Consider the following 22,880-nt stretch of genomic DNA (forward strand, 5'->3'; position numbering starts at 1 on the left):
AGTAAGGCACTGCTCAGTTCAAAGGCATATTAATTTTTAACTCTCTGTTCATATATTTCACTATTTCTTTTCCTCTGTGCTTGGTGAAAGAGCGAGCCTGGGCTAATGATACTGTCTTTCTGAGATTTTGGAGGTTATGCAAGGTTCTCTCTGCTCAGCATTAGTGCTAGAGAAGCCCTGAAACAGCAGCTTTGTGAGTGCAGCTGTATCACTTAGAAACTTTTGCTTCCTTTAGAGCAGGTGCTATGAAAGGGAGGATGCAAATGGAAGGACTCCATAGCTTGAGAGGAGCTGTTCCTAAAAGCAGACTTTCTCTAGGCTGGTTTACACCTTGAACACTCCTGTTCCTGATGCTCTAGATTCTTGCCTCCTTGTTTGTCTGAGAAGGGCAGTATGGAGACTAGGTCTATGAAGAATAGAAATCACCTCACATATATGGAAAAATAATAATACAGCTCTGCTAAGAGAGAAAAATGATGAAAGAACCCCCCTCCCTTTTCCCCAGAGAGGCATAGATTACAGTGATTGGAAACAGTGAATTCTGGATGTACCCGTGTAGAAAATGCTTCTGCTTATGTGAAGTTTATGCCACAAACCACCAACATCCAGGAAAGCCAGATCCAAGCTTGACCCTTTGTTCTTAACACACCATTAATTTTGGATAAGAGAAAGTACAGCCATAGGAGCTAGGGAGAGGGGTTTAGCTTTAACTTTGAATTGCCAGGCTTTTTGGAGTCATTGAAACTGACCACAGAAACTGTTTTGGGCATGTATGAAATTTTTATAACCGGAAGACAGACAGACAGAAATTTGTGGAAATACTTCCCTTGCTGCATCTTAAGTAACTTATATATCAAGTTACTGTGTAATAATTTAATTACCAACATCACTTACTTGATCTAGAAATAAAAAGTCACTATTTTGTTCTGGAAAACGACACTTCAGCTTTTGATCACAATTTTTACATTGTAAAGCTTCATTATCCTTAAAATGTAGGGCCACCTGCTTCTTCAGGCGATACTCTTCTTGCCAGACCATAAGGAGACGTAGCTGCCAAGTTGAAGGGAGTAGTCTCCTCCATTGCAAAGTCAATAGTCTCCAATTTTTATTTTTTATTTTTTAACTTTAAAGTAATAATACTTCCACATTAAAATAAAAAAAAAAATACTTTATGGAATTGGGCTTTGGTGGGTTACTGAACAAGGTAGAATTACTTGTGGCAAGATCAAAGCAATACAGATCTAAGGGAGTCCAGAGTTTAGTGGATTTCAGTATATTTTTCTTCTTTATGCTACTACCGAAGGGGGAAAAACCCCTCGGTTTACTGAAGTATAAAATATTCAGTATGCTGTGTAGCAACTTTTAAATATTTCCTTTGTGCTTTATTTTGTGCTCTTCTGCGCCACAGCAGATGTGAACACGCGTCCTGGAATGTTTGTTTTAATGCTGCGATAACATGCTGCAGAGATTAGCACTGATCTTGGCATGACTGAACAAAGACATTCAACTTCTGCCCAGCTCGGGAGGCAGGACCAGCCGCAGGCGTAAGCAGAAGCAGCAGGTTTTGTGGGGTGTGTTGGCTTGGGTGAAGAGCTGTAAAGCACAGCCTAGCTGGAGAGACCCATGGAGAAGCTCCCTAGAAGATTGGTTTGTTCTCAGCCCTAGAGTTGAATCCTGCTTTTGAATCCAAAGCTAGCAAAGGAATACAAGGTTAAAATAACGAGGAAAATAACAGAGGAAGGAAAAGGAACAAAAACTGACCCTTAGTTTTCAGAGGAAGGTGTTAATTTAATTGCTTCTGTCACAGGCTTGGGGAAGGAAGTGGCCTTTTATGCTCTTGTACTATGTGGCATACCTATTGCAAAGCCAGGTTTCTCTTGCTTTTTGTACTGATGGTTCACATCCTGGCAACAGTTTTAATAGAGAGGTGCTACCCCTAGAAAATGGGGAGGCCTGTCAGCTGGGTGAAAAACCTATGATGGAAATCCTAAGGAAATTACTGGAGAGCAAAAAATCTGCTGTGGCTTCTGCTGATCTATCTGGTGCTTCTGTGACCTCCATTTTGAGCATTATTAATTTTTCCCTTTTTTTTTTTGTAAAGGAAGCAAAGGAGGTTCACACTACGGATGAAAGCTTCATTTATGGTCCCATATCAGGGTTTTAGCTGTCCTAAATTCTTGCTTTGTGGGAAGCAAAGAAGTGTAATAAGAGGAGGGTAAGGAAGGAGGTAGAAGATCTAGACCTCATGTTCAGTTTTGGTATTCACATCCTTACCTGCTGTATTTAAGCTTTTCATTCTCTATTACCAACACATAGGCAGAAGACTAGACTGTGGCCATACTGTGAGGTCTCACTGCTTGATAATGAATTTAATTATAGCTTACATTTTTTGGCAAGCCCTATGCAGTTAATTGCAGTTATATTGCCCACAGTGATTAATTTTTTTTAGCTGTTCTGAGTGATGTGTCCTGTTAATAGAAATTTTTGTACCTATGAATGATCCTTTTGGAACATTGATGGAAGATTAATGAGCTGCTCTTTCACACTGAATATGCTGCATTTCATTGAACTGGGCAGAGTGAGGAATTGAAGTAGACTTGAGAGTTTTCCTTGTCCTTGAAAGTCCTTTGTTTTCAGGTAGCGTCCAGTTCTGTAACTGCAGAGAAGTATTTCATGACAGGAGAGCAATTTAGGTGCTTTAAGAAAAGTTTGACTGACTCAATATTGTAAACAGAATATTATGTCTTGTTTTTTATTCCGTTCACTGCTCTGAGGTTTGCAGGGGTATTTCCACAAGCCATTCTTACTCTGCAAGGCTTTGATTTTGTTGTGTATGGTTATTAATAACAGTTGTATGTACTAGTTAATGTAAGGGTCATACATCAGCTACCATGTGACAAAAAGGACAGGACTTTTTGAAGTGTCTTTTCCTACACAGTAACTGATGTGTATGTCTTTGTTTTCTTCTCCGAAGTAGGATAATAGGTTTTGGTTGAAGAGATGTGTTGCACTGCTGAATGACAGAGTCCTGCTGTTTGTCTAGTGAAATACCTTTTCCCAGTGTCACTTAACAAGAAGGCTTAACATAATTTGTATTAACATTGGGAAAAAAAAGTAAAATTTCTTTTGAAGTTTATCATATTTCTTAAGAATTCTGCATGTGTGCTTGGAGATGTTTACATTTAGAGGGAACTGTTTCTTAAGGTCATTAACAGCATTGACTCTGTCCTAGTTTCTTATTTATTTGTTTCACGTTTCTTGTTTGTTTCATGTAGATGCAACAGTAGGAGTCTGCGCAAGATGCCAGAGCAGTGGCTAAGCTGTGTGTTGGAAGAAATCAAATCCTGTGATCCTTCATCGACGTTATGTGCAACCAGACGTAGTGCGGGAATTCCATTCTACATTCAGGTACCAAATGATATTATTGTGCCTGATTTGATACATTTTTTTTTTTAATGCCCTCTCTGGTTAGTATGTATATATATTTTGTACTTCGCCCCCCTTTGGGGCAATTACTTTGTTTTATCTGCAGATTTTGGTAGTCTTTGTGCAATCAGGAAGCCAAATGTAATTAAGCCATGTTTGATGCTGTTTAACAATCCTATGGACTCGTAAGACTGCACAGATTTTCAGCTTGTTGTTGATTCAGAAGCATTTCTAAAGACAGAGCTGCAGGCTCAGTGTGACTACTGTAATAATCCCTGCAAATTAATAAATTAATTCAAAGATTAAGTAAAGCTTTGTTACCGTGTAGCTCTGTGCATGTGAAGTGGTCGGGTGCTAAAATACGAAGAGAAAACTATTGAATTGTAAAATGGTGGCCTAGAAAATACTACAAAAAACTAGGGAAGTCCTCTCAACTGTTGTGAAGCAGGATCAAGTGATGTCAGTCACTACTGGTTGATGTGACATGGAAATCTCAACACTTACCTCTTCCCATTCCTTTGTTTCATTAAAGTAGACACGATTGTTCTCCTCTAAATTAACCTTCACGATCTTAGTTTTCAGCCAGTTTTCTAAGACAGAAATCCAAGATAACTACGTGATTTGTAACTTTCTCCACTCGCTGAAGCATATTCTCAGGCATGTTCCAAGAATGTGAGGGACTGCTGGGAGCAAGCTCTCACTGCCAGAGTAATCTGTCTTGCTTGTTTTCCACTTCGCGTTTGCCCTGAGAAAGTTGAGGCAGCCTGCTTCTGTCTGACCTCTCTTCTGTCAGTCACAGCCTACTCCTGGCTTTGCTAGATGTGTGCGCACTACATAGCAGAGATCACAAACAGAGCATTGGTTTTAGGGATGGTTTTTCCTTTTAAACTTCAGTGGTTAAAGATTTTCCCTTTTATATCTGCAAAGTTTCTGCAAAATAGATTTGGTGACTTCATGTCTGCTGGTTTCCCCATTCACACCACAAAGTTTGAATCCAGTGGGCAGTAGCCAGCTTTAATCCTTAGAATGTGAAAGAACAAATGTCTTTGAATCAATTTTTCATGTAAAACCTAACGCTGTTCAATGTAAGAACTAGGTGGACCCAACAGTATCCCACTGCAGAAAACATTTGTGTAGTCTGCAGTTGGCCTACATTGCTGAGTCCATATGGCAAAGCTTCCATTGTGCCATAGCTGTTAGGATAAATAGGTCACATGCCTTGGTTCTGACAGCTCTGGAAGAGTATGAAGTTAATCTAGGCAATTAATGAGAAGGTTTGAAGTGAACATTGGGGTTAGTCTGAAGTCGTTTATTTCTGAACTATAATTTTATTGTAAGGAAAGTTGGTGGAGCTCTTTGCCAGTAGTTCTGAATGTGTCTGTAGTACTCAGTAAAACAAATTAAGCCTTAAATAGCATGTTGCATTTAGATAATAAAAATATAAATTGTAATGCATATGCTAACAGTACTGTAATAAGGTTATTTTATTAATGCATAAAATCAAGACTCATTGTGGTCTGTTTGCCATCTGCTTCCTGTGACATTTATTCTTGTTTTAGTAGAACACATCTGTTTTAATGATAATATGTAATTTTAAGGTTATGAACATATTAAATGACCTATTTAAAATAGAAATATGACTACCTAGCTGTACAGAGGTACAGCTCCAATCAAAGGGTGAGGAAATGGTGGGAAAATGCTACTTACAGCTTCGGTGTTCTTAGGTTATGGAATCTTTGTCTGCTTTATACTTCATAAATACTGTTTTTTTCTTCCCTCTCTGTTTCTCCCGTTCTTAAAGACACTGATAAAATGACATTGACTCCATCTGGGTATCTGCCTAACCTCTATACTTCATTTGGCTTGAAGTTTTTCCGTTCGGTTGTTTTTAAGCAATGTAATGTACTATTAAATAACTTGTTTGAACTGATGCTGAACAGACTCTGGGTCCCAAAACACAAATGGATAATCATTTTTATTAGAAATAAGTGATTTATGATTATCCATTTGTGCTAAGTCAGACAAATTCGACAAGAGCTGCTAGGACAGAGTGAGAGACTGTTTTAACTCCAGTCCTGAACTGAAGGATTAAATTAGAGTATTTTCGTCTCAGCTGGATATGTTGGCACCCATTAAACTGTTGCTATTTGGAGGTTGATGCATCTCTTCTCTCTTTTCAAAAATGTGCTGCTTATTTTATCCTGTTTTGAAAAACAGGTTTTATTCTTCAGCCAGGCCATGTCATCTTAAATACGTATATTATTAGGCTAAAAAATTGTCCATAGTAGGAAATATAAGCATGTATAATATGGCAGATACTTTTGTTGCAATAAATAATCTGATTATGTGTGTGATAACTTACATTATCACATTACTTTATTTTACTATTTATGACTATTAATATTAATACATTACTATTACATTATTTTAATATTACTATTTTTTATTTACATTACATATAAATTATCACATTATCACATTATATTCTGTTATATACAGAGAAATCTCTGTAGGCAGAGGTATAGTGCAGAAGCGGTTTTCTTATTTAAACATTGAGTGCTAAGAATGCCTTCAACAAAACTAAGAGTTAAAACTGAAACTTGCTTTTGCAACTTTTTTTCAGTCATGGGCAGAAGCTAGGCAGCACTATGGTGAATACAGAAACCTGGAACAGAACTAGCAGTAAACAAAACTGGCTAGAAATAACAGGGTTTTTCTGTTAACTTTTCTGTAGGCTTTGTTAGCTTCAGAACCAAAGAAGAGCAAAGCAGATCTGCTGAAAATGACCATGAAAGAATTGCTGTCTTTGGCGGCACCTTTGAATGAGTCATCAAGTGTCATTCCACAGGTAAAATACAGCATCTCATCAAAAGGCAAATGTCAAAAAAATTGTTTGCATTATTTCGAACAATTAAGGAGATTATGAGTGCTTTTAATAATAATTTGTTTTTATTGTCTATGGCTGGATTTTAAAACCTTTTGACAAGCAGAGGTTATAGAATCACTGGAATTGGCAAATGCATAAAATATTAAAGGGGGTTGGACGTAACTTCATAGTTTTTTCTAGTATAACAGATATAGTCATATCCATTTTGAATTTATGTGATCAGTTTACTGTTTGTAGTGTATTGCTAAACAAGCAGATGAGCAACCTTTAAAAGGAAATTAACAAGCAAGCATTATTTTTACTTTTAGACTAAACAAATGCGTTGCATAAACCATATTTTATGCAGCAGAAATACTATATGAAAAGTAATTTTAAAGCACAATTAGTAACTTCTGTAACTTAAATATATATTTTTGGAATGCATAATAATTGTAAATTCAAGATCTTTATTTTCAAATGCAGTTATCAAATATTTAAATGTATTGTCAACAAAACGTGGCTTGGACTTCCAAACACAAAGATTAACAGTGTTCTAATGACTCTGCCAGATCTTTTGCTGGTAGAAATTTATGTAGCCTTGTCAAAGTCTGTGAAGCTACACAGATTACCACCTTCCCCTGCAGAGAGTAGAGAAATATCAGAAAATTCTCCATATGGTAAAGCAACCCTGGCTGTCAGTTTTAGCTTAATACTGTCCTCCTGTGAGCTGTAGTTTATTTTTTCTCACAGTATCTATTGCATGTCAAGAATGTTGGAAAAGATGATTCTAAACTTTGAAAGTTATTTTTACAGCCATGATAAGCTAAGGAAAAAAGAATGCTGGCCTTCTCTTGTAATGCCTGCACTGTATTTATTAGACAAATATATTTTTAAACCATAATTGTTTTTTATCAGTGCGTTCTGCTGTAGCATTTTAATTTATTAGTTTTAACAGTGTTCTGTATTTAGTATTCTTGTGAAACAAAAATAATCCATGTGCACATTTACACCTTTCCATACTAAACACATGTTGTTATGGTAATTAACATGCATTAGGTTTAAGATTTTTGGTTGAATTTATATTTTTTCCTGTATTTCTCTTACCTCCACAGGTTCATGCTTTAAATATCCTGCGGGCACTGTTTAGGGATACACGTTTAGGTGAAAACATCATGCCTTATGTTGCAGATGGAATACAAGCTGCAATTCTAGGGTTTATGTCACCTGTTTGGGCAGTAAGTTAATTCTTAGTTTTGCTTTTCTGATGTAACAGTATTTATAGTGGTGCTTTTCTGTGAAACTATGGTTACATTTGGAAATGATAGTACTGCAGTTACTGGAATGTCACATGATGCAGTACTTTAAGATACAATAAAGAATACTGTAGACTTGAAAAAAAAGTCATGGTTTTGTTTACAGTTTTTGGTTTTGTTTGGATTTTCCTCTGTAATGTGAAGTGCTGATGCTGACAAAAGGTAGAGACAAAGATTGCCTTCTAGATAAGAACACATCTGGCTATTACATTTTGAGTCAGTATTCCTAACTTGTAAGTATATTTTCATTGATTCTCACTGTTACTTTGTTTTTTAATAAGAGAGTATTCCATATGGAATGTGAAGGTAGAACATTTTATTATCTGCCATGCATAAGGTAGAATCCTTTTAACCAGTAGAATCTAGATACATCCCCTATGTTAAAGATAGACATCTCCAAAATCTGATTTTCTGTTAGTGCCATCTTGACTGAGAGGAAAGATGTTATGAAATCCTTGTTTCTCTCTTTTAATTCCTGAACAGTAGGCATGCACTGTCCTTCACTCAGCTGTTTTTCTTTTCTACATTAGTGTCTGTATTTAAAAAATAAAATTAAAAAAAAAAATCGAATTTTTAAAACCACATGTTCTTTTCTTTTTTCCATTAGGTAAGAAATTCATCTACCCTTCTTTTTAGTGCTCTAATTACAAGAATTTTTGGGGTTAAAAGAGAAAAAGACGAAAATTCCAAAAAAAATAGGTAAGCTTCACTTGGTACCAATTTTAAGTTTGCAAAACATGACCTTAGCCAAAAACAATTTGAAAATGTTGCTTGCTTTATGGATATATTTGAATCATGATGTTATGAAAACATCTAGGTTTGCTTAAACTGTACTGCCAAGAAATAAGCTCGAGGGCTAAAAATATGTGCTATTAAACACCAAGAGTTAGTTTGTACTCACGTGTGATTTCACAAAAAGGAAATGTTGCTCAGAGGTGTGGGTATCTGTGTCTCTCACAGATGTCCTTTGTGGCCATAGACTAGGCCTATGGCCCTTCTGAGAGAGAGGGGGTTGAAGAAGAGTGGAGGCAGTAGTCACTTGTGTGGTCCCCTATCTCTAGAGCAGGCCTGGAGGTAATCTTACCCATACTAATTTGAGATTTTTACCTTTAGTCACTTCACCCTAGAACATCCTATTCCTCCTTCACATCTCTTTCCTCTAAGCTCCAAAAATACCAGCTTAAAAAGCTGCTTCTTTTCCAGGGTATTCTACCTTTGACCTCTGTAGTTGTGCTCCAGGTCTTCTACTGTCTCCCATTCTTATGAAAGACAATTTTTCTCTGACTCTAACGCTCTTCCCAGTCATGTGCATTTCCATTTCTCTTAGCTCTCCTGTTCGTGCACAAGCAGAAAAGCAGAAGCTGGCTGTTGGAAGTAGGCATTCTCCCACCCTCCTGTTTTCTTTGGCCTTTAGGCCCTTCCTTTAGCTTCTGCGGCAAATGAGGCATGTCCATGCCCTGTGCTCTGTAGCTGAGGCTCCTGCACTGGGAGGGATGCAAAAATAACCCCAGACACAGAATAAACTTATTATTAAAAATACTCCTTGATGAATCTGTGGGGCCACAGAGAGGTCACACGATGGATATTATGGTAACCATTTCAGAAATTCCTAGTGGATTTTCAAATAATGGGCAAGGTGTGAGATTTCTGAGAGAAGGCAGATGTTACGATTTACCTCTGAAAATTTCCGCTCACTTCTATTCATCGTACAGTGATTCCTTTTCTGTGTAGCTAATGTAATTCTCCTGCCTGTGATAAGAAACCAAATGTCCTGGGATGATAGTAGTCTGTGGTGGTGCTGTTTTAGCTCTTCAAAATACTTAATTTCAGGTGTAATAAAAAAAAAAAAATTAGTTACTATGCATATGTGAGTGGGAAGAAGAAATATAGGTGAAACATTAGAGGGAGATTTCCCTTAGAAGATAACTTCTCCCCAGAAGTGATTTGAAACGTCATCTCTCTTACTGCTTGAAATAAACTCTGCTTTGTCTTACACCTAAATCGCTTTTCATCTAAACCTGGAATTCAGTTCCACAACTCCTGAAAGCCAAATAGAGCAATAACACATTTCTCATTTCTTGCCTTTTTGCTTTGTTTTTGTAACAAAACCTTTTTTATTTTTTCATTTCTCTATTGAGCCCTTATTGAAAGTGGTATGAGCCTCAACTTTCATAAACCTGTATCCCAGTGAAAAACTCACCACTAGCCTCTGCAGTGTGAGGGTAGACTTGACTTCTCAAATACAAGCAGTGTGGTGAGATGTGTAATCTGCAATTGCTGTTTGTGGAGTTGCAGAAAGTAATGCATCTGTTGGGGAAACAGCAGAAAAAAGGAAAGCTAACTCCTATACATCTGAACTCCTTACAAACTATGTTAATTTTTTATATGACTGGCTTTGTCAAGTTGCTTCTCTGAAGCTGTTTGCTTATGGTAATTTGTTTGTAGTCACTTTGACCAAAAGATATCAAAGCTGGCTTGGCTTCTTTCTCTTTTTTCATTTTGCACTTTTTCATTAAACATTGTATGTCGTTAGTTCTGTCGTTTCCCTTGTGTAGTGGTCAATGCTGCAAAACAGGGCCAGTGTGAGGCAGCAGGTACGAAAACGGAGGCAATTGCAGGTCATGCAGCATAGTTTAGGTGATTTGATTTCAAGCTTGACTCCTATCTCTGCTGGAGGTATTAGTTTAGAAGGAAAACGATGCAGAGGTGGTTTGGCTCTTCTGCTTGCAGTGCTTCTCCCTCTTACACCAGCAACCATGGACTGAAGCTCGCCTGAGGCGTGCAGGTAGGGAGGTTGGTCTGGCGGTGCTGCGGTACCGGTAGGTGTCACCGTTGCTGCACGGCTGTGTGCAGCCACGTCCCTGGGGTGCAACTGCACTTGGGCACTTCTCTTGGGGAGCGCTAATCTTGTTTTGTTCAGTGTTTTGCCAGAACAGAATTCGTATATTAAACCAAAGTGATCTTTTTTTTTTTTCTGCTTTTAGATGTGGCAGTTTAACTTCAAAACAACTAGCATTTCGGCAACTTGCATCTACAGGAGCTTGTGTGAAAGTCAGCTGGTTTTGAGATGCTTGTCCTGCTGTCTGCAGGATATTCTGTTTGCATTAAGGGGAAGTCTGTCTGTAGACACAGACTAAAACGCTGAGGCAGCCATCAGGACCATGTATAGGTTTCCAGTTTGCCCTTCTGATTTTAGGGTTTTAAATCTGTCCCGTGTCAGCAGGGAGCTGCGTTATTGCTGGGCTTCTCTGTCAGAAAAAGATTGACTTTGTGGTCATTTTCTCAAGAAGAGTTCCTATGAAGTTGATACAGTTTGGGGGGAGGGGATGACATTTGTGTAGACTTCCAGCAAGAAAGATTTTTTGGAAAAGTACTGGCAGCTTAACTCTAATTCTGTGTTACTTTACTATTTTTTGTTTGTTTTATGCTTTTTATTTTTATTTTATCTCCACTAAAGTTTCACACATAGTATCCTTTTATACAAAACTCACAGGCCTATCAAGTCTTATGCTGCTTTTTGTTTGCTGATGCCTTTTGTTCCCCTTTCCCCAAATTCTGGTGTCATGTTGTCCATTTGCGATAGAAAAAAAACTGTGCAAAGAGGTCCCCCATCTCAGTGAGAGATTGAGGGGGGATTCTTAAGTCTGCTGGCAGAAGTTTTAAGTTGCATCTGCGGTGTCTGTTCGCACTGTTGAGCAGAGGCAGAAGGGGCACGTTGAGTGGGCTTTCTGGTCTTAGAGCAGGTACAAGGAAGGTCAACCAGAACTGTCTTTCTGAGGACAAGGCAATCCTAAACTATGCTAAAGAAGGTCCCTTCTCTCGAAGCTTGGTGTGTGTTTTGAGGAGATGCTGGTTGAAGAAACGATTACCTACACATCGTGGCTCCTGCTTCTTGGCTCTGCTGAGGGTCCCCTGCACGTGTTTGCAGCAGCAGCTGTGTTGGCACAGCTGGGGAATGGAGAACTGGGGCAGTGAGGGAAAGGGATTTCTTGAGCAGAATTCTGTGCTGATGCCAAGCTTCACTCTTAATGGTTCACTGGAAATTTGAAGGGACTACTCCACATCACGCAGTATAGCAGATGCAGTCATATCCCGTTTTTATTAAATTCTGTGTCTTTTTAATTTCAGCATGAGTAAAGAAATAATGAGTTGGAAAACTAATTCTTGAAAAATAACAACTGCATGCAGCTCTTACAAGTAAAAGAAAGCATGTGAAGACTCTTTACAGTGCTCTGTGCAACTCTACAGGTCGAGCGTTTTTTCCTACTGAAAAAGTTAGAACCAAAGAATTTTTTTAGTTCTATTTCTTTCTCTTTCTGAGAAAGACTGTATCAAAAAATTTAACACTGCTTTGTTTGTGGATGCACGCATACATATTTTGCTAAATGATGCTTTGAATTGCAGATAATTTGCATTTTATAAATGGTTTTGTTAACACCTGTAAGGTGGTTTGGTTTAGTTTCTGTTTACTTGATTTGGAAGTATAATTTCTTAAACATTGTGATCATTTCAGATCTGTGAGACCGTAAGTGAATTTTTAGCCACACAAATGCAAAATACTGAAGTAGCTACCGTACCATCAACCCCATTCTCCAGCCCCACTGTCATTCAGCTTTTAGTCCTGTTCTCCAGTTGCTGTGGCCCCAGTGCTCCAAGTGCATCCTCTCACTGCCTTCCCTAGCCATGCTGGTCCTCCAGAAGCACCACTCTGAGGAACATGTTAAAAACCCAAGTACGGCACATGGCTTAGTACAAATTTGTTGAAGTAGGACTTTGAACAGCACTGAGTGTGGTAGACTGGAGAGCCACCTGTGGCAGATGAGCTTTGCCTCTCGTGTTTTGATTAAATTGCTGTTTCCAGTCTTCTCGTGTAGTCAATTCACAGTGTAGATTTGCTGATCCCGTTCACTTCTAAAGAAGCTGGGGTATAGCGTGTACTTTCTATTCTGTTTTTTTTCCCCCATGGGTATTATTTAGCATTGGTACAGATCACAATTCATCTAAAGTAAATGTTTGCTCTAGTTGATGTAGGCTCGTTTTCGTCATATGAAGAGATGAAGAGATTCTAAAAATAAAAAGGAATATATATTGTGATAGTTAATGCACATCTGTACATGAAAGTCAAAATAATTTACATATAAAGTTAACTGAAATTAATTCTGAAATGTAATTAAATTTCTCATCATAGAGGAATTCTTTTCTAGCCAAATACATTACAGTAGTAGTAATGATACTTTCACCTACATTGTTACATGCTTCCACATGGGCTATATGTATATATACACATACATGCATACCTTTATCCACACGCAGGTGTCTGTGTGTATATTTGTATATCAGAGGCCTTGTTGGTCTGTAGTCCAGTGCTAATTGAATACGCTATTGCCTGTTACTAGACAAGACTGTTCTTATCAAATATCTGCTATTTCTGGCTTTTATCTTTTTTTCAAGGATGGGCATAATCAGAAATTGTCTTGGAGGCAGTTTGCCATTTGAACTAAGGCATGCTTCAGTCTTTGGAGCAATAAAAAGGGATTGTCCTGGCTTATCTGAAAACTGAAGTTTTTTGGGTTGGCATATGAATGTTGCAAAATCCTCAGAAAGAAGAACCAATGGCTTCAGAGGCTGGGGTTAAAAGAAAGAGCAGGGGGAGGATTTCACTTGGCTTCTGACCTTGATGGAGGAGGATTGAGTAAGGAAAAGCTTGAACTCTTTTGATTAAAAAGCTGTGTTGTAAGCAAGGCTGAAATGGTACAGTGCAACCTCATGATTTTTACCTGAAGTAACTTAACTGGTGCAAAATACAGTTTGCATTTTTGAGGGGAAAAAAGGTCTTAGGTATTTTGATTTTAGTGAAGGGAAAATGCATATGCAGAAAAACACTTAGAAAGCTGTCAACACGCATCTTATGTTGAGTAAATATTCATTCCTTTAGGAAAATGAGTATGAATGCAGCCATGTTGTCAGTATTGGTTTAAATATGTTTAGAAAGAAATGAGCATTTATTGCCATCTACATAGTACTTCTTTGAGTCTTTATTTTCGTGATAGCAATCAGTAAACGTTGATGACTATCGATAACTTTAAGCACTTGAAGAGGAGAAACTTATGTAATTATAATAAGGTAGATGAAAACTATGTAGATATGAACAGGCTTTGAAGATGCACTCCAGGCTGTGAGGGAGCCAACATGCATGACTGCCCTCTACTTTCTTTGTTTTTATTGCAAGTTGAGTGTTCAGCACTTCCAGTAAGTGGCTGCTTGCACGCTTGAAGGTCACTAAATAGGACTAAATTAACTTTTAAAAGCACTGATTTTTTTTTTCTTCTTGCATATTGACATGTGCTTGTTCCTTAACATTAAGGCTTTGTGTGAACACTGAGATTTTAAGATACTGCAGTTTACACTGTGAAGGTTTAGAGGAAAAGACTGCAAATGGAACACCCCAGTGCAAACCTTTCTTTTCCAAATTATTATCCCTAAGTTAAATTAATCTGGTATTATTTTCCTTTTCACCAAGCCACTTTAGAATTGCAGCTTCACAAATGTTGGTGGCACTAATCTGGTCAAGCTGCGATGGCACACTGGTGTTGGAAAATGGGGCAGCCCTGAGGAGAGTTTCAGTTGGGGTGAAAGCACGGCTTGCCTCTGAGCTCTGTGTCTCTTGGACTGCGTGCTGCAGAAGGAAGGGTTGGGATTGCTTTATCTTGGATCTCCTCAGTGCTGCTTCCACAGCAGCTGAAGTGTTGGGTCCATGACTGGGATTTTTCAGTTGTCTGAGCCGATTAAATGGCCTTGCTCTGTACTTTGCTTCTAGCTCCTTCTGCATCACAGTTTGCAGCCTGTCCCCTCCTTGCCACCTTGGCTGTTCCAGTGAACAGTGATTGCTTGCAAAGTAGTCATTTGGGATTTGGGGCATAGAATTGTCTTGTGAGGGGGTTGTTTTGTTTAAAGGAGAAAAAAAAAAAAAACAACCTTCCCTTTTTTGTCTGCCAAAAATAGGCCACATATATTTTGCTCAGCTTTTTTGTTTTTAATGCTCAGGCTCTTTTTTATTGACTTTGACAGATTTAGAAGACTTAATCTCAGAGCTGTCTCGAGAAAACATGCAAAAGTTCAGGCTGAATCAGATAACCATGCTGGCTTTCACTGATTAACAATTCAATAACAATATGCTTGTTTAAACACAATTTTGAACAAGCTTCCTATTCTGAAGTGCCTTTGTAATAGGAATGATGATAAGGTGCTATTAACTTGTAAATTTAAGATAAAATTTGTGAAAGTTTTATGTAGAAACAGATGCAAATTGAGAACAAGCTCCTAAAGAAATGTGTCCCCCTCTTTACCCCCCTCTCCCCCCCTGCTTGTTACTACTTAAGTTATTCTATTTGTTTCACTACTCTACTCTAAAATCCCTTGCAGCTGAAAAAAATGACTGTTTTCCTTGAGGCTGAGGATGTTCCTATAGGATTTCTGCTGACTTTAGGAGAGCAAGGCATGTATTTGTGTGATATATGGAAAACCTGCAGAACCATTTTTACTTCAAAGTTCTATTTTGTATACACAGAGTCATAAAAACACCCAAATCCCAGCCAAATCTTTAGGACCTAAACACACACTTATAGTATTGTGCATGTGCAACTGTGTGTCCGTGCTCTCCTCAATAGGGAAGAACTTCATAATATGCTGTCTTCAGCTTTTCTCTGGCTCTAACTTAATATGGTAAAGCAACCTGCATGAAAGTTTGTCCAAAGTTAATGCTGGCCTGAGGTAACCTAATCCATTCATCTTAAATAAATGAATTAGGGGCATAATGCCTCTACCAAGTGAGTAAAATGTTTTCAATGGAACAAAAATTACTGTAAGCCTAACCGCATGAGTAGATAATGCAGTTTCTGTTGTAGTGATAAAAAAAAAAAAATCATTAATATGAATTGATACAATTATTCTGTTTTGTTCCATGCATAACGTATACATCACTTATTCATGACCTTCACCATACTAAGTGATAAGCAGCTATTCTTCCCAGAATATTCCCGTATAGAGATGAATAGTGTGGGTTGTTTGGAGGTAAAATTTACAATGCTAAATTTGTGGCAGGAGATTAAAGATAATAGCTACACAGGCAGTGATTGTACAGAAACATTAGAGGCTTTATAAAGATACATAGATAATACTTCTGTGTGTGTGTGTATACACACATACACCTGTACACACTTATGCAAATACCATTCAAGCTTCAGAAAAATAATTCTTAAATTATTTATTACAGATGTTTTATTTGTAACTGTTTATATGGTTTTACATATATTTATGTCATATATATATATATATATATGACATTATATATATATATATATATATATATAATTTGCTGTTGATTAATATCCTGATACAGGTACCAGGTTGTATATGTGATGTTGGGTTTAGTTGATGTTCCCTATTTTTATTGTGAGCCCATTGTGCATTTGTTTTTCTTGCTGGTACAACAACAATAGTGCTTTTGGAAAGACTTGCTAGTTATTTTAGTAAACTGTGTTGCATAATTGCTCCTCTCAGTCACACTTTTCCTGAAGTATTTGTTCTACACAGGTGCTCCTTCCGTACCTGATTACACAAAGGGTATAATAAATAGCAAAACAAGAGGTATAAAGAAACTTGTACTTAAGAGATCAAAGCAAACCAGGCCATGCAGTCCTTTGGAAATCTTGGCTAGCTCTCTTGTAAATAAAAGTGCTTCTAAAGCAGAAGGTATTTAACTACTGTATTTATATAGGTTTTGATTGACAGTTCAGTTATTAACCTCATAAAAACACAGCAACGTAAACTGGTAAGAATGTTTATTCTAGCACTTCTATCTGAAGGAAAATGAAAACCAAGATATAGTGGCATATTCTTAGTTCCTTTTAAGTATTTATTTTAGGGCTGTGCAGCATAAAAGAATGTTTTTTTAAAGTCAGTGAACTTAAACTATTTTGCTCACCGTTCTGGGATTTAGGTATTTTTAATTCTTTGTAAAACAAATGTTAAATTTATTGTAGTTAGAGTCACTGCATCTTTATTGAAGGTGCAAAACCGAAATCTTCATGATGATTCTTCTATCCCCTTCATAGTATTTTTCATTTCACGTGGGGTAAAAACTAAACCTGAATCGTTATTTGTAACTAATTTGATAAGGTTACAGAGTTGTTGGCATTTAGTGTCACTGAACAGGCATCCTGTATCATGGTAGGTCTAGAAAAACAAGTATGCAATCATATTTTATATCCTTATTCTTGGGTTTATTAGCTGATATATTGCACCTTTTTTTAGAATTATTTTTTTTTCCGGTTTCATTCAGTCTCTCCAGACTTCTGTCCAAAACTACATGGCTATTTTTTCTTCTATGTAAGCCCTAAAATTCTCTGTAAATGCATGTGGAAAGTTTGTTTTTAAGTACTTTCTCCTGAGAAAAGAAGTAATTTCAGAAATTTAAGTCTTTGATAAGTTTCTTAAAAAATTTTATCCCAAGTGCAACTCTAGACATCTATATAAAATCTTTACTTCCAAAGGATCTTCCATGTTGCTGTTATATTTGGCTCTTAGTAGGAGTGGTGATGAGTCTCTGGGTGTCATTCAGAGGAACTGCTAATCAAGAGCTTTCATAAGTATATACTACTTATGAATTAAACTACTTTAAATGGTGATTTTTATCTCATGTCAGGCATTTAAAGCATTACAGTGAACGTTGTGCTGAACTTAAGACCAAATTACTAGCACTTTTTGAAACATGTGTAAATCTCATGAATCTTTTTCTTAACAGGAGCTAATGTTTGCTGAAATTGCAGTAGCTAGTGATGGGGGCTAGAAATACGGGAAGATGAGGAGACTGATCTGATAAGAAGACGTGCTTAAAGCCGTGGTGCTGGAGTGGAATGTATTTGGTGGAATCGTGGAAACATAGACCTGAAGGGGGGTGCTTGATTCCCGTTCTAAGTCCGACTCTAAGCAACAGCAGATCAGGTCAGCAGCAGCTTCGGATGAGTTGAAGATCTCCAGTGTGGAAATTTCACAGTTACTCTGTGTGACATGCTGCAGCTCTGCTTTACCTGACTAAGTGCAGATTTTTTTTCTTGTTGCCCAATTTAACTCATGGTCACAAATCACAGCTTGGGAGTTTTCTTTCTGTACTATCTGCAACGACCTTCTCTCTGTCAGATGGAGCAAACCTGGCTCCTTCAGCTTCTCACAGGGCACGTACTCTAGACTCTGTCCATCAGAGCAGCTGTTTGCTGGACCCCCTCCTGTTTCTTCTAATCTCTTCTGAGCGTGGCAACCCAAAATTGGATGGAGGATTCCATGTGCAGCCTCGGCGTGCCAAGTGGAGGAGGACAGTAACTTCCCTTGATCTGCTGCCACGTTCATCTTAATGAACACAGGCCAGTCTGTGGTTTGCCTGTTTGCCATGAGAACGTGCCATTGGCTCACACTGAGCTTGGCATCCACTGTAACCCCCGGGTTCTTTGCTGCGGGGCTGTTACTCTGCCAGCTGGTTTTCAGCCTGTGCTGAGGCTCGGGGTTATTCAGCCCAGGTGCAAAACTTTGTCTTTCTCCTTGCTGAACTGCATGAGGTTTCTGTTGGCCCAAACCTCAAGTTTCTCAGGGTCTGTCTAGACTGAACTTCTACTGTTTGGTGTTCGATCCATTCCCCATAATTCAATGTTGTCCACAGATTTGCAGAAGTTGTTTTCTATGTCATTAACCAAGTTGTTGATAAAAATGTTGAAGCAAGTAGAGGCCCCAGTATAGACCCATGAAGTATGTTACTGGTTACCGGCCAGCGAGCAAGCACTCAGCCACTGATAACTGCCCATCGTGTTCCATGTCCTCAGCTTCGAAATGAGAAAGCTGGGATAAACTGAACCTGGTTAGTGTTTTCCAGTCCATTTTAAAATTTGCTGCCATAGTAAATAAGTTTAACTGCTTGCCCTATGAAATACGAAGAAACAGATTCCAAAAGTGGTTTTAAAATTAAAAGAATTGTTTTATCAATTGTCACAAATCTGCTTGAGTTTCATCTACTTGAGTACTCATCCGACTCTTGGATGCTCTCTGCATTTACAGATGAGTTTCTTTAGGTGGGTTTCTCTGTTGTTTTATTTTTTTTTTTTTAATGGATGTGAGACTCTGAAACCTGGCAGGTTTGGATTCTTTTCAGTGGCACGTACACTCCCGTCCCAAACTCCATTTATAGTGCTTGGCCTGGAATTTGTGGACTACCTCCTTGGCTGACCATAATGCAGTCATGTTAGGATAAATTTAAGGTTCTGCTCCCTCCTTTCCTCGAGTGAAACATGCTAGTGCAATTCTTTTGGAGGCTGTTTTGGTTTTGATGTTTTAAGGAGGTGTGAGCCACCTGTTTGACTGTTGAGAAATGCACTGCAGACTTCAATTTCCTTTAAAAAGAAAGGAGTAAAATACAAGCAAGTTACAATACTGTGTACCTGAAACTTCTCTAAAGAAGTTTGAGAAATGTTTCCCTGCTCTTCCGGTGCGCATGTGTGCGTTTTGGAATCTGCTTGCATATTGTCTTAGTCTGACTGATGACAGGAAGGGTAGGATTTGAGAAAACAACTGGGCACCATTTGAACTGCGTGTTTAAGCAAGGATTGGAATTTCCATGTGGATCAGCATGGCACAAAATCATAGGAACACGTGGCAGTAAGGGTCCTGTGGGAGCATTGACTGAATTCTTCTAATAACCAGGCTTGCTATACTGTGTTTTTGATGAACTGATCAGCTCTCATCTGAGAAACAACTTGCTTTTTCCCACTATTCCTGCGGGAAGACTCCGGGAATGCCCTCTTCCCAAGCAAGTCTTCTCAACAATCCTGCTGCTTTGATCATTAGAAATTTAACTTGCAGCCTATATTTATTCATGGCCATTTAATACTCATTTGTTCTTATGCCAGCATTGTCCTTTATTTTAAATAATTATTTTCTCTCCTGATGCTTCCCTTGAGGTATTTGTGGATGTCAGTCATATATTCCTTCTATGTTAATTTTGCCATACAAAACAAGCTGAGGTCTTTAAATCTCCTCGCAAAAATTTGTTTTCTATTCCCTTGGTCATGCGAGCAGCTTTTTAAAGCATCTCGCGTAGCTGGAAATTAGTTGTGATGTATTCAAGTACACGGTTGGACCAGATGATCTTGAAGGTCTTTTCCAACCATAATGATTCTATGATTCTATGATCCCACTTGACTGTTGCAGAGTGGCATTAATATTTCCATGTCCATGCTGACTGGATCACAACTGATGTGTTACAGAATCACTCTTTCCTATTTTCTTCCTCTTCGTGATGAGGGATCTGAGATACCAAGTGGTACAAGCTTGTATCCTTTTGCTGTTTCCAGCTGATGAGGTCCAAGTTTAAACACATTTTTAATTAGTCCTCATACACCTCATACATGCAATCTTTCTGTCTTCCATTAATTTCCTGTGTTTTTATGGTTCCAGTCCACAAAGATACCTAAGTTTTTTGTTTCGTAGTGTTTTAATCTTGCCTCTCTACGGACAGAATTTTGTTTCATTGATGGATTTTCATTGGCACTGCCTTATTTCTCTTACTGTGGTCTACAATTAACAATGTTGGTCCCTACAGTAGATTAGGTCCAGCTTCAAACATGTTCTTCTGGGTCTCTTTTAATCCCAGTTCCTTCGCTAACTTAACCGTTTTATCTAATAGCTTACCCTAGCTGCAGTGTGTCATATATTTTACTGTCACTTGTATAGGTTATACCTAGAGTTTAATCTGTTAAACCGAAGCTGTAGCTCCACCGTGGACCTCATGTAAATATTATGTCAATGTTATGTAAATTTTTCCTCAGGCTACTTCTTGCTGTTTCCTTTTTGTTTTGTTTTGTTTTTGTTTTTTTTTAACTGTGAAGGAAGGATGTGAGAACTGAATCTCTGCTCAGAGCTGCTGGAGCTTTCACACTTTTTCCTTTTAAGCAAATTTTGAATAATATGTTTGCAGATTTCAAGCATTTCGTTTGTTGGTATAACATTCAGGAGGTGTGTATTACCAGAATCTCTTCATTTCCTTTGTCTAGGAAAATGATTATCTGGTAAGGTATGGGTCAAGTTGACACAATTTAGTTATGAACATTTCTGCATGTTGCACTTCATTCCCCTTTATCTTATTTCCTTATCTGTTCAAGTTTATATTTTCCATAAATTCCTGTATATTCTTGAGGCCAGAATAAAGGTCCGTAGCTTCCTGAATCATTCTTCCCACCAGCACTTGGAAATAACTTAAAATGTCATATATTTGCTTTCCCTGTTGTATAATACTATTCTGTCTTGGCATGTTTTAAATTCACCATAGAGGTTATCCTTTGAGTTGGTTGGGGTAAATTCTTGAATTTTGCTTCCCCTTCATTTAGGATAACTTCTGTTTTCTGTGCCTTATAACCTTCAGTTGTCCTGTCATGAAATGAAGCTGTCAGGTTCTTCAGTGATACTTAGGGAGCAAACGCTTCATTTAACTCTTAGAGTATGTATAGCTGAACTGGCTTTGGTCTTTGCCATAACCCTGTTATAAAATAATGTCATCCATTCTTTCTTGGTGTTCCTATATAGTTGAAGAAAATGCTTTCTATTTCTTTATTTTTTTTATTCTGAAGTAAATGTCTGTCAATAGGGAAGTATTTTTTTTTTACATATTCCAGGGGATCTACTTTCTTAATAAATGATAAAGAACAAGACATTAGCAACATTTTAATTCAAAATGAACACCAAAGACCCTTGCTGCCCTAAGAAGATTTGTAGTCTCTAAATCTCAGCAGTGCTAAAATGAAATACGAACAGATTTACTGCAAATGTTCTTTAACGTGTCACTTACTAAAAGCAGGATACAAGGTTATAGAGCCTTTAGTTCTTCAGAAAAATCACTGAAAGAACAGAAGCAGGTAATCTCTGACACATGTCACAGTAAAATGATATGTATGCCCCAGTGTCACAGCAGAACTTTAATCTAGAGTATTCCCTTAAGTGTACAGCACAGCTTAGAAAAAGAACATTGCACCATCCACGTTTTTATTCTCAAATGGTTTTGAAATGCAGTTAAATAGTTCACACACTTATTGTGGATAAAGATAGAACACCTAATTAGAAAGATACTACGTATATACGTGCAGATACCAACCTTTGCACTATACAGCATTAAGTCGCTACTCAGACAAATAACGTGACATCTCTGGTCATTGTGCGGTTTTTCATGGCGTTTACGAATTGGGTTCTGGAAGTCTGATGATACGCTTATGATTGTCTTCATAAGCAAAGGAGATAAGATGGAAACTTGCACATACATGATTTTTATCTTACTGCAAGCCACCCAAGATTCTACTCTGAAAAGTCATAAAAGGAAATTAAAAAAAAAAAAAGTGTATATACATATAAAAGTCCAGGGGCGATTGAATAGAAGAGCTAATGACAATCAAGAATATAATAAAAGCTTCTAGTCTAGGAGAAAAACATATTTTTTAAAAATTTTCCTATGAAGCAGTAGCAAAGCTGTAAATTATACTCTTGTTTATGGTTTAAAATGGACTTTTCCCTAAAGTTTTTTAGATTGCCAATCTGTTTTCAGTTACATCTTCTGTTTTAAATTTTACTACTAGAGCTAGTAGTTGATTTTGGTTAATTTAGCTGTGACTCACTGTTATGATCCAAATGCTTCTGCTAGGAATCAGATTCTGTCCTTTGTTGCATCCCATGCCTTCAAAGTAACTTTTTGCTAATTTATATGAACACTATGTACTCTGAAACTCCTGTATTGCTGCCATCCTCATCATCTTTCCCTCTTGAATAGACTCCGGATCAGACAAAGGTGAGAAAGAGTTAGTTTGGCTCATAGTTAGGAATGGTAAGTGCAACTTGATTCTTTGGGATGGTGCTCTAAATTCTTACCTTCCCTTTCTGCTGAATTGCTTGCACGTGACCAAGTATTCACCTTGTGAAAGTGAAGAATCTGAGGCATATTCCTTCCTACTTACATACAGAAGTATTTTGTATTTACGTGGTTTTACAAATGATTTTTTACAAGTTATTTTTGGAAGATAAGGATCCTTCCATTATTTATCTGTGGGAGTTTTGATTTTAACCACTGTTTTAACTGTGTGCTTGGATGACATTTTACTCTGGGGAGTGGGGATTTATTGTAAGCATCATCAGCCCACTGATAATCTTCCTGTTTCATTACACTGCTTCCTATTTCAGTAAATAACCTTCCA

General features: G+C 37.7%; 1 protein-coding gene across 2 annotated transcripts in view; it reads left to right on the plus strand.

Annotated features, from left to right (window-relative positions):
- THADA (THADA armadillo repeat containing) overlaps positions 1-22,880 on the plus strand; it is a 161,280-nt gene that overhangs the window by 27,927 nt on the left and 110,473 nt on the right. For both annotated transcript variants that reach the window (XM_027454105.3, XM_072035746.1), the window contains exons 23-26: positions 3,276-3,408; positions 6,161-6,274; positions 7,405-7,527; positions 8,213-8,304. In XM_027454105.3, the coding sequence (XP_027309906.1) occupies positions 3,276-3,408; positions 6,161-6,274; positions 7,405-7,527; positions 8,213-8,304 (462 nt within the window). The remainder of the gene's footprint in view (positions 1-3,275; positions 3,409-6,160; positions 6,275-7,404; positions 7,528-8,212; positions 8,305-22,880) is intronic.

Source organism: Anas platyrhynchos, chromosome 3, assembly GCF_047663525.1.
Source record: "Anas platyrhynchos isolate ZD024472 breed Pekin duck chromosome 3, IASCAAS_PekinDuck_T2T, whole genome shotgun sequence".
NCBI lineage: Eukaryota > Metazoa > Chordata > Aves > Anseriformes > Anatidae > Anas > Anas platyrhynchos.